This window comes from Bicyclus anynana, chromosome 4 (genome assembly GCF_947172395.1).
Source record: "Bicyclus anynana chromosome 4, ilBicAnyn1.1, whole genome shotgun sequence".
Lineage (NCBI taxonomy): Eukaryota > Metazoa > Arthropoda > Insecta > Lepidoptera > Nymphalidae > Bicyclus > Bicyclus anynana.
In genome coordinates, this window is record NC_069086.1 from 12,211,706 (window position 1) to 12,224,565 (window position 12,860).

General features: G+C 36.4%; 1 protein-coding gene across 1 annotated transcript; it reads right to left on the reverse strand.

Moving 5' to 3' along the window:
- Positions 1-86: 86 nt before the first annotated feature.
- LOC112046608 (1-acyl-sn-glycerol-3-phosphate acyltransferase beta-like) lies at positions 87-2,435 on the reverse strand. The gene is made up of 3 exons (XM_024083301.2): positions 1,776-2,435; positions 497-662; positions 87-253 (listed from the first exon to the last, which is right to left on the reverse strand). Exons 1-3 carry the CDS (start codon positions 1,935-1,937, stop codon positions 87-89), a joined length of 495 nt encoding a protein of 164 aa, XP_023939069.2. The 5' UTR covers positions 1,938-2,435.
- Positions 2,436-12,860: the final 10,425 nt, after the last annotated feature.

A 12,860-nucleotide genomic window follows, 5' to 3' on the forward strand; every position in this document is an offset into this window, starting at 1 on the left:
GGACCTGTAGCCATGTGCCACGTCGTTCTCTTTCTACAAACGCTAACGACCCACACTGGTTACTGGTAATAAAACAACGTGAAAGATTAAAAAATAGTATATATATTTTTGTGATTCCTTTCAGCTATTTCTTTGCCTAATGCATCGAAGGTCTCTTGCATCATTTTTTGAATGCTATCCATTAACTCTGGCAAATCATCCATCGTCAACCCCTCAGTAGATACGGGTTCTAGACATTGAGTTATTACTTGACCTGAAAAAAAAATTGTATTCGTTTAGGATAAATATATTTACAAAACTATTGTGGATGTGTGAACATAATTTTTCAACTGACCACGTTTGTGGACTATTAGGTTTTAAATTACTTATTTTTGTTAGAGCCCTCCCTCACAAACAGACAGACAGACAACAAAGTAATATAAGGGTTCCGTATTTTTTTCTTATAAGGTACAGAAACCTAAAAATACTTATAAATTAATTAAACAATAAATCTTACCTTTCCTAAAAATGCGTTTTTCCGAGTCCAAAAAATAGTAAGGTGAATTAACGATTGGTATAATAGGAACTTGACAAGCGATGGCCAAGGCGAAAGCGCCTTTCTTGAAAGGCAATATTTTGTGAGATGTGTTCCTTGTTCCTTCGGGATACATCCCAATTTTGTACTGTAAGGATATTAAATCATTGTACTTAATCATGTCTGAGTGATTATTACCCAAGTACTCCACACACATTATTTTAACACCCCATTCCAGGGCCAGGCCCTGTAACCAAGTGGAACGATTCTCTTTCTACGATCGCTAACGCTTCGAAAACTAGAAAAAATGTATGGGAATGACAGATCTTGATCACGTTACCTGTCAATAGCAAATGTCATTCCCGTATATTTTTCTAGCTTTCGAAGCGTTTGCGATCGTAATCAGAGAATCGACGTACCACTTGGATACAGGGACATGACTACCTCCCTATAGTAGCTTAGACCAACCACGCTCTAATGAGAGTTGGCAGACTTAGCATAGAATTGATGTTCGATTCTGTAACGATGACTATCTAATGTTAATGACTAGGATAGACTACTTGGTGTGCTCTCTAATACGTGTGACAGCAACAACCTTCCCACTCGTATATTTTTTAGGATAAATAAAAGGTCAAAGGGATCCAACCCAGGGCCTGCAGGGCCTGCATCTATATGTAATTGATGTGCCTTGGACTTGAAGTACGAATCGTTTCGGGTGTTAGTCTCTCATTCACACTGCGAAGGTAAGGAATGACCTTCCTGCTTCCGTTTTCCGTATCACCTACGACATGGGTATCAATTTAAATCAATGCATCTTATAGGCAAGCGCGTTCCACCATATGCTGTATCATGGCTTACTTTCAAGTATGATTGAAAGCAAACTCTCGCCTATACATAAAATGAAAAATAAAATGTAATTCAATGCTACACAGACTAACATGCTGGCCTCTGAAAGGCTAACCCTTTAGCGTGCTCTAGGTACTGGGCATGACGAGTTTCGATTATACAAGAATAAACTTGATCTAAACAGTTTTTCTTGCGTTAGCCCCCATTCGCACGAGAGTTTTTTAGCGCTGTCGTGTGAACTTGGGAATGCATTTGTTGTACTTGCACGCTTTTTTAACGTTCTTTAAAATACTCTCGTGCGAATGAGGGCTTAGATGCAGGGATTCGCGTTGTGATTCGCAGTGTGATTCGCATCGTCATTTCGTACAATAACATGAAAGACCTTTTATTTTCTAAATAGGCTTACCCAACCTACCTTGTTTTTAAACAACTCATCAGCTGAGGCTTTCAGTGTATAGTGAGCTTCTCTAGGATTTTTCCTATCAACGAACACGCATCCCATTAGGTAAGCAGTCAAACCTATTGGAAACAAGTACAATACTTCTTTTTTGGTTACAAGCGCAAACCTCTTTGTCATGTGACTAAAGTGAAAGACACCTACAATTTCAAATTTATATTAGAAAATTAACAAAGAATAAAGAAAAAAAAGACATCTTCAAAAATACTCAACCAGCCCGTCCACCATAAGGATAAGGTAGGTTAGTTATTAGCTAATAGGTGTACATTTCGAAAATCTAACGATTTGAGCGTTATTTAAGAGAATTCGAGAGTTCCAGTTACAAAATAAAAGCCTTGTATTTCTGAGTTTTTAGTGGCAGTTGAGTTTTTATACGGATCCGAGACTTGGTCGCTGACTATGGGCCTTATTAGAAGGCTCAAAATCACTCAGCGGGCGATAGAGCGAGCTATGCTCGGACTTTCCCTGCGTGATCGAATCAGGAATGAGGAGATCCGCAGACGAACCAAAGTCACTGACATAGCTCAGCGAGTTGCGAATCTGAAGTGGCAATGGGCGGGCCACATAGTTCGAAGAGCCGATGGACGTTGGGGTCCCAAGGTGCTGGAATGGCGACCCCACACCGGAAAGCGCAGTGTTGGGCGACCCCCCACTAGGTGGACCGAGGATATTAAGCGGGTTGCAGGAAGCCGCTAGATGCTGGCGGCTCGAGATCGTTGTGCTTGGAGGTCCATGCAAAAGGCCTATGTCCAGCAGTGGACGTCTATCGGCTGATAAGGTTGAGTTTTTAGTCGACATCTAGTAGCATCACTGCACAACTGTTTCAATTCAATATAAATTCCCGTTTACGTTAACGCGATAGTAACAGTATGAAAACATTTATAACTCCCACTAGGCACACTGTTATCGTATCACGCTGCACGAGCGCGGTGATTTTCTTTTTTAACTGATAACTTCATAGGGCAGAGTAAGCCGCTTGGTAACGTTACGCGTTACAACTGACGTTAGCACGTTTGACACTTGCACTTAACAAAGCGAACTTCGTACTGATTTTACGTCAACAGCCTATTTTGGAACTTTATTTGCTGTCAAAATTTTCTTTACACCTCTCTGATTCAATTATATAAAGCAATTAGTTTAAGTTATCATTTTTGTCGAGCAATTCGAGACGCACACGTTTTTATTATAAAAGTATAATAAGGTAATAATAAATAATAAATATTTGCTAATACTTTCTGACGATTTCAGTAAGCCCAAATAATAACAATTTGTTTAAATACAAGTCAGTATCCCTACAGCTGAAAGCGAAAAAAGTATATAGCCAATAACCATTTTTTATTATTATTATTATTTATTATTTTAATTCTTTATTGCACACAAATAAGATACAAAAAGAGAAAAAAAAAGAGAAAAGTAAGATGCGCAAAGGCGGTCTTATCGCTAAAAGCGATCTCCTCCAGACAACCTTAAATAAAATATTTAAAGAAAGGAAAGCGGATAGTGCAATATAACATACCTATAATAATTAAACTATTAAAAATAATATACTAAATTAAACTACATATACAATTACATACTAAATATACATATATAAAAAAATAATATATGAGTACACCTAAATACATAATAAATATATAAATACACCTACATACATAATTATACATAATAAATAAACATAACTACTTAAATAAATCTATACTAATATTATAAAGAGGTAAAGTTTGTAAGTTTGTAAGTTTGTAAGTTTGTAAGTTTGTAACAATTTTTTGAAATGGGGTAATCTTCGGAACTACTGGACCGATTTTAAAAATTCTTTCACCAGTAGAATGCTACGCTATCGGGGAGTGCTATAGGCTATATTTTATATTTCTATCATATATAACTACTGAGATATCGCGGGTTTTCTCTTACAGGTCAGACCGAAAAACTTACTTTTTCGCATGCGCTGCCTCAACCATTGCGTATAACTGAAATAAATGTATGGAGGCTTTTTGAACCTTTAAAAGTTCTACAAAAAAGTCCGCGACACCATATATCTATCTTTTATATTTTAGCAGATATAGTACCTTTAGTACTTTAATAAATTATTTAAATTTTAAACTAAGGTTTACGTCATTATTTACACAACTAAACTTAAATCCTTATCAAAATAAATTATTTAATAATCACAAGGATATTATAGAGATAAGATTTGCCCTTTACAGTATGTTAATTAGTTATATAGTTTCGGAGATAATACAAAATTTCTGAAAGTCGCAGAAATGCCGCTATATGACGCCCCGCGGTTTCAATTACGTGGTTCCCGTTCCCATATGAATATGAGGACCAAACATAGCCTATGACACTCGCAAATAATGTAGCTTTCTATTGGTAAAAGAATTTTCCAAATCGGTCCAGTAGATACAGAGATTACCCCCGACAACCACACAAACTTTACCTCTTTATAGTATTAGCATAGAAGTCGCTTGGGAAATTATAGTCTTTTGGTCATTGCACCACGCACAAAATGCTGGACCAATTTTGCTGAGGGTAGGGATAGGATAGGGGTAGGGAAGGGGTAGGATAGAGGTAGGGTAGGGGTAATTTAGGGAAAGTGTAGGTTAGGGTAGGGTAGGGTACGGATAAAGTAGGGGTAGTGTAGGGTAGGGGCAAGGTAGAGGTAGGGGAAGGATATGGAACGTCTAGGGTAGGGGAGGAGTAGGATAGGGGTAGGGTAGGGTAGGGGTAGGGTACGGGTAGGGTAGGGTTAGGGTAGGGATAAGGTAGGGGTAGGGAAGGGTTAGGGTTAGCGGTAGGGTAGGAGTAAGGTAGGGGTAGGGTAGGGGTAGATTAGGGGTAGGGTGGGATAGGGTATGGATAGGTTACGGGTAGGGTTAGGGTAGGGTAAGGTGGGGGAGGGAAGGGTTAGCGTTAGCGGTAGGGTAGGAGTAAGGTAGGGGTAGGGTAGGGTAGGGTAGGGTTGGGTAGGTTTACGAGTAGGGTAAGGTAGAGGTAGAGAAGTTTACATCAATTTTAACGCGGACGAAGTCGCGGGCGTCCGCTAGTTATTATAGTATAGTAGATAAGTAGTATTTTTTAACACGATCTTTGAAGATGCTTAGAGACGCGGACTCACGTCCGTCACGATGTCACTCGGTAGCTCATTCCACAGGCTGACTGTTTTAACTGCAAATGATTTTTGATACTTCACTGAATGGCAGACTGTATATTGTAAACGGTTTTCATTTCTGGTCCGTAAATTGCACTCAACATTTCTACCAACAAAGTTGAATCGTTCTTTCAAGTAAGGTGGCGTTCGAGGATTATATAAAACAGAATATAAGAGAGAAAGTGCGTGTAAGTTTCTACGGGATCGGATTGGCAGCCATTCTAATTGAGCACGATACTGAGACACGTGATCAAATTTACGTAGACCAAAGATGAACCGTATACACAAGTTTTGTAGCCTTTCCAATTTATTTAGCAAAGTCTTAGACAAGTCTAAATAGCAGACATCCGCGTAATCTAAAATTGGTAACAACAAAGTATTAACTAACAAAAGTTTAGTTTTAATTGGTAAAAAGTTTTTCCATCGTCTAAGACATCCGACAGCTGAAAAAATTTTGCGACTAACTTCTGTTACTTGCGGTACCCAAGACATGTTGTTATCTATAATTAAACCTAAATTTCTGACTGTACTGCTAAAAGGTATAGTTGCACCATCAATTGAGACTGGTGGTAACGTATCAAAGGATATAGAAGAAAAGAAATAAGAAGAACCTATAATAGCCACTTGAGACTTACTTGCATTCACTTGAACCCCAAATGACCGACACCAAGCGCTAACTTTATTTAACTCAGTATTCAGAACATTTATAGAATTATGTAGATCATCTATAGGGGCAGATAAATACACTTGTAAGTCATCAGCGTACAGATGATGAGACGATGATAAGACTGAAGTAACAGAATTTATGTAGACGGAAAATAGAAGAGGAGAAAGAATACCACCTTGAGGCACGCCAGAATTAAGAGTAATAAACGAAGATAGCCTATTATCTAAACGCACGCATTGTTGACGATTATATAAATAAGTTTGAAACCAATTGACCACAAATGGAGACATACCACAAATTTTCAATAAAGTTAAAAGTAAATCAAAGTCTACGGTGTTAAATGCGTTGCTAAAATCTAAAAGTGCAATAATGGTAAGGAATTTTTTATCAATAGCTAAGCGAATATCATCGCAGACTTTAACTAAGGCTGTTGTTGTGCTATGCCCATAACGAAAACCTGATTGAGCTGGGCTTAAAATATCATGTCTAATTAAATAAAGACTAAGTTGTTCATGTACAATGCGCTCAAGAACTTTAGAAAGAAAAGGTTAGATAGAAATAGGACGATAATTAGAAGGAGTTAAAGGTTTATTGATTTTAGGAATAGGAACCACATAGGCTTTACACCATGAGCAGGGAAATGTAGCAGAAGATAGCGAGAAATTTAGTATATGACACAAAACTGGCAGAATACAGTCAAGCGAAGTAATTATCATTTTTCTACTAATGCCATCACTGCCAATTGCATCTGAGTTGATGGCAAAGATATGTTTTTTCACCTCCTCCGCAGTAGCAAGAGTGAACTCAAACTCAGGACCACCATGCGTAGGCAAAGACCTCAGGTGATTAAGCGTACCAAGTTTAGTCAGCACATCAAAAGGAATAGTAGTAGCAAAATGTTTGTTTATACTGTCCAAATCAGTGATACGCAACACCTGAAGGCACTGCCGACCTATTCCAAGCGAAGCTAAAAACTGCCAAGTCTTACCGGAATTATTCTGGTCCACGGAAGAATGGATATATTCTCGCTGTGCATCACGACACGCTCTGTTACATTGGTTTCGAAGTTTTTTATATTTTTCCAAATTGTTCTCATTTGGGTGAAATTTATATTTACGTTTAGCAACATTACGTCTAAACATTAACAACTTAATATCAGAAGTAAGCCATGGGGCAGGTAGATGTTTAATTTTAATTGGTCTTATTGGAGCGTGAACGTCGAACAGATCGGTCAATAAAGAATTAAAAATGTTAAGTTTCTCGTCTACAGTTGAAGCATTAAGAATAGGGTCCCAATCTATGTAACCGAGATCCTCCATAAACTTGTCATTGTCAAAATTTCGAAAGCTACGTCGCATAACTATACTTGGCTTTACCTTAGGTGGACGTATTCTGAAGGACAGATAAATCAAATCGTGGTAAGAGAAAGCCTCAGCAGGGAGTTGTCCATGACTGGCAATAAGGTTGGAAGAAGAAACAATCATAAGGTCTAATTGGGAAGGAATACAGTTGGGAAAGAAATGAGTAGCATGTGTTGGGAGAAAGGCTAGATTACAACTATTAACTATCGACATTAAGCGTTTAGAGCGATGATCATTTTTAATGAGACAAGTGTTAAAATCACCCATAATGATAGTATGATCAACAGTGGATGAATATAATTCCAGTAAATTTTCAAAGCTGCCGAAATAATTATTAAATAATTATTTTTTCTTCCTATCATCTATTCTATACATTGTGATGCTTTAGTAAACGCAAATTTAGCATAAATATAGTAAATTTATTAAACCAGCATGCCTCTGACCGAGAGTTATATATTTGTATTGAGACCCTTGGGCCATGGAGTCGCAGTGCCATAGAATTTCTCCGCGGCTAGTTGCCTGAACTGGTGACAAAGGGCTTGCTCATTTTTTGCGCAAAAGATCAGCCTAGCTACAGATGTGAAAATGCAGCCAGTATTCTTGCCACCATTTCATGTGGGCAAGATTAGTATTGTTATTAGGATTATTTACTTGTAGCTTACTGTGTCCTATTGTATTCATTTAATTATAACTTACTCGTATTACATTACCTAAAATATCAATTGCAGACTGATGGTTTCCTATAACCACGGCACTCATTTTACCTGCAAGAACTTTCTCATTTCTTAGTTCCCATGACACTCCTATCACCTTCGAGACGTGGAGCATAACTTGTGCTACAATACTGAGAACAAACGATATGTTTCACTTTTTATTAGTATTTTTAAGTTTTCATCCTAAATCTTTATGATTAAAACGGCTTCAGTTTGCTTCACTGTCTTGCCACTGCGTTCAAAGTGATCAAAAAGTAGTTACATACGATGTTATTTTTTTTTTATGAAATGTTTTTTAGTTTAATGAAAACATGAAATGATATTTCGAAGTCGGTTAATTTTTTTTTAATTTCTTTTTTATTTTTAAATTTTTAGTGATAACATGTCTTGAAATGTTAGTCACAACTCATCTTAGTGTAAAGTTCTCATCAATACAAATTAATCAAACCCAAACGCTAGGTTGCTACTGTAAACCGTTAAGGACATTCCTTGACTGTCCTTCATGTTCATTGTCAGACCCTTAATAACAGTCACAACCCATATTGATGGAAAGTTCTCATCAATACAAATTAATGAAGCCCACTCACTAGGTAGCTACTGTAAACCATTGAGGAGTTTACTCATCATCTGTGTTTCGGCTCCATCATCAGGTCGAACGTAAAAAAAAATATTAAGGTCGAATTGTCGAATTGTGTTGAATTGTGAATTTTTATTGTCTGTGTTTATCTTAACTACTCTGAATTCCATAGGTTTTTCTTAGGTAGGTTCACGTTGATTGATTCAAAGATTTATTGAATAACATAATATTACAAATTTTAGTTCATTAAGATCAGATGTAGGGAAAAAATCTTGGGCGGAAACAGAAGTTCTCTAGTAAGCTGTAACGTATAAATAACGTATTCATACTTCATAAAAAACATCATGTACGCAATATACTAACCTGTAACCTGTAACATGTATCCTGTAACATTAACAAAATAACATTTTTTCCGCTTAGAAAATTCAGATGAAATCCATACTAATGTTATAAATGAAAAACAAAAAAAGAATTTTCAAAATCGGTCCATAATTGACGGAATTATCGCTGGACATACATAAAAAAAAAAACATACATACAGCCGAACGTAGAACCTCCTCCTTTTTGGAAGTCGGTTAAAAAAGTACATTTTATCTGTCTAGAAAGGATCTTGAAAAAGAACATAGTAGTAGTTTTTGTTACGAAAATAATAAATTGAATGGGTTTAATAGGAGTTCAAAGTACATTTTCAAGTTTGTACATGACGTCAGTTACATTGAAAAAAAAGACCAAAAAAGAGAGAGAAAGGCAATACTTACTATTCGTTCCTGAGATTCCTTGGACTTAAAAGCATAATTGGTATAAACAGTGTAGGAATTATCAGCATACAGATCAAATAGAAACCGAATTTAGCGTAATACATCACGAAATCTGGCGTATTAAATACATATTTCCAAATCAGGTACGCAGCTAAGAAATACAAAATAAAATCTGATATTATCCACATTCTGAAAATAAATAAAAATTTTCAAAAATAAGTGAAATACTCTGTTCAGTTTTTGTAGCACTTTATCTATAAATACTTACTTTTTTAATACTGAAAAACTTTTTTATTTTTAGAAGCCGTGTAGACTCAATTCGCGTAACTACATTAGTGGACCCTGGAGATTTGACGCTGTGTCAACGTCTTACAACCTTCCTGGCGTAACGCAGACTTTAGTCGCAAGTGAAATGTCAGACTTAACATTACTTTATCGCATTCATATTATCAGATAGGGTTGCCAGCCGTACTATAATTTATAGTATTGTACTATATTTTGTGTCTGCGTACTATATACTACTAGCGGACGCCCGCGACTTTGTCCGCGTGAAACTCGATGTAAACTTTCAACCACCCCTATCATACCCCTACCCTACCCCTACCCCTACTCCTACCCTACCCCTACCCTATCCCTACCTACCCTACCCATACACTACCCCTACCCTACTTCTTTAATTAATCACCATCACCATTAACATAGAGCCTCAATAGCTCAACGGTAAGAACGTTCGATGGACGTCCACAGCTGGATATAGGCCTCCTGCATGGACTTCCAAACAAAACGGTCTCTAGCAGTGTTGGATTTACCAGTAGGCTGTAGCCTAGGACGGCAGATTTTAGAGGGCGGCAAATTTAACCCAAAAAAATTTCTCTATTACAGAAATAAAGAAAATGTAACTGTAAATAATAATTTTAATAATATAGTAACGTACGTCCTGTCCAAATATTAAAAAAATAAGGCTTGCAATTTTATTGACACAGTTTAAGGTAATTGTTTTAATTGCGAACTATATTACAGATCGAATTTCAGAGTTCAGTAGGGGATGCAAAAATTCAATAGCCTACTTACTGGTGGCAAATTTATAAATCCGCCACTGGTCCAGCGGACGCATCCAGCGGCTCCCTACCTATTGATTACTACAAGGAATTTCGAATTTTGCCTGCCAAAGAACACTACAGTGTTCCCGACATTACTTCAACCCTGCAACAATGTAGTTTGTGGTTTCCTCTAACATTCCTGACTCCAATTGCCGCTCCAATTAGTACGTGCCTTCCCAAGCACGTACTTCACAAGCCGTTCTATCGGGCAACGATTGACAAAGCTTCATCCCTAATCTAAATGGGGAACCACAAATCATTATTTTATATAGTTGGGTTAATACACGTGAAAATAATGTGAAACTTTATATTATAAGTACGATATCAACAAGTGCTTTTTCATGAGAAAAACTTACACCTTCTAATACTCGTAGGCTTGACAACAATAACATGAATAGTTTAAAAAACTACAAAAACCCGCTTGATACCCATATCATGGGGGTGCATTTCAAATAGCCTGACCGCCACCTTGGACGTCCACCATATTGGATTTAAGTCACGTGACTATTTTTTCCGTATTCCTAACAGCAAATCCTTTCATTTGATATCCATACCATAGCGGTGGATTTCAAACAGCTAGTCCGCCAATTTGGGGAGGTCGCCATATTGGATTTGTGTGTTGAATGACCTTTCTTAGCTAGTCATGTATTCTCATCAGAACTCAGAGCATGTGCAAAATTTCATCCTAATCGAAAACCGGGAAGTGGATTAAATTTAGATTCCAAGATTTTCATACATACATAGTTAGTTACTTAATTTTTTTTTTGTGACGTGGACGCCCGTTTGTGATTTGTTGCAACTTTGGTGACGTTTCAGTCGAATTTGCCCACCGAGAATTCCGTAGATTTTTTTGAATATTTACTTAACCTCGGTTGGACGTAGGTATACATTATCGTACTTTGTAACATATAATAAACGTAACAAATAAATCCGAAATTCACTATCTATCGTAACTAAAAAGTGTAAAATAAATAAATTAATAAAAAAATGTAGACGACAATCATTCTATTCATTAAATAGGTCCCGACAGTTTTCTAATTGCTTTCTACACTTCTGGACTGAGCTTGTTTTTTTCCTTTCCAGTTTTTGTATAATTTATGCAACCGGGTTTTTTATTTGTTTAATTCTAATAAATAAATTAAATTATTTAAATAATTTATTTAAATAATTTAATTTATTTATTAGATTATTGGTTAACTTAAATTTTTAGCTATATCTAAACCATTATTTTTATTGTGACCTTTTTTGTAACATCTAATTACGAGTAAACAACTTGTTGAGTTATACGTGACGGCACGTTTGTAAGGCACTATGTAGCAGTAGCGAAATCTGAAATTTCCTCGTAGGTAACTCGATCATGTGGTATTTTAGTCTGAATGTGTTTTTTGTATTATATGTACATTAAATTATTAACATCCGTAAAACTTGTGGATTTTTAAAAGGTAACCCGGTAGGAATCGGGTTGTTAGAAGCCATCGCCCCTGCTATGTATGTAAATCTATCTACGAGTATATTATAAATGGTACACATTTTAATTTCATAAGCTGTTAATATTAATGAAACAGCGTCCGCCCAACAATCCGCGGATCTGTTAAATTTTTCAACCGCCTACATTTTAAACATTCATAAAGCTTGCAGCTATCGTGATTGCTGTTTCATATTCAACGATCACTTCGTGCGCAATGTTTACATCGGCTCGTGTGGGAATTGACGTGTGGTTTATCTACGCAACTCTTTTTTTCCATTTCTCTTTCATATCACTCTTTAAGATATTTGTGAGAGATTATGGTTTCATTGTGCATTTATAATCATCATCATCATTGTATATATGTATGATGTAGTTAAGTATAGTCTATGTATAATTATTATGTACTATTGCTTAATATTTATGTATTTAAATTACTTAACTTTTCTTATTTTTTGTGTGCGTATACCCGAATCGGTGCTTACGTTTTTTTTTCTCTTCCACAGTGGTTGTCTGGAAGAGATCGCTCTTTAGCGATAAGACCGCCATTTGTACATTAGTTTCTAAGTGTGATTATAAGTTATTGTTTATTTTTGTTTTTAATGTACAATAAAGTATATTTCTTCTTCTTCTTCTTCTTCATCATCATTATCAACCCTAAAAGTTCCTGCCAGTTTATGCCAGCATATAAAATCCTCAAAACAGTTCGTGCATATAACATAAAGAATTTGAAAATATATTAATCACACTAATACTATAAAGGCAAAAGTTTGTGTGTTAGTGTGTAAGTATGTTTGTTCCTCTTTTACGCTGCGGCTACTGAAGCGACTTAGCTGAAATTTGGGATGGAAATAGATTTTACTCTGGATTAACACATAGGCACTTTTCATCCCGGAAAAGTCCATGGTTCCCGCGGGATTTGTGAAAAACTGAATTCCACGCGGATGAAGTCGCGGGCGTCCGCTGGTTATTAATAACGATACTTTTATGCCAATTCAAGTTTTAAGCTTTAATACCTAATTTATCTCCTTTAATCTATAGAATTTTTCACCCACTTATGTCGGCAAAATCGATAATAACGCACATTTATAATATTGAATTTAGCTCATTTTCACATTTGATAGGATCTATCTTACTGCGACATACTCGTACACACTACATACACTTTAAAATGAAATGCCTCCTTCGACTGTCAGGTAAAGGACAAAATATGAGGCGAATATCTTAGCATTCCATGGATTCACCGTGCGGGTG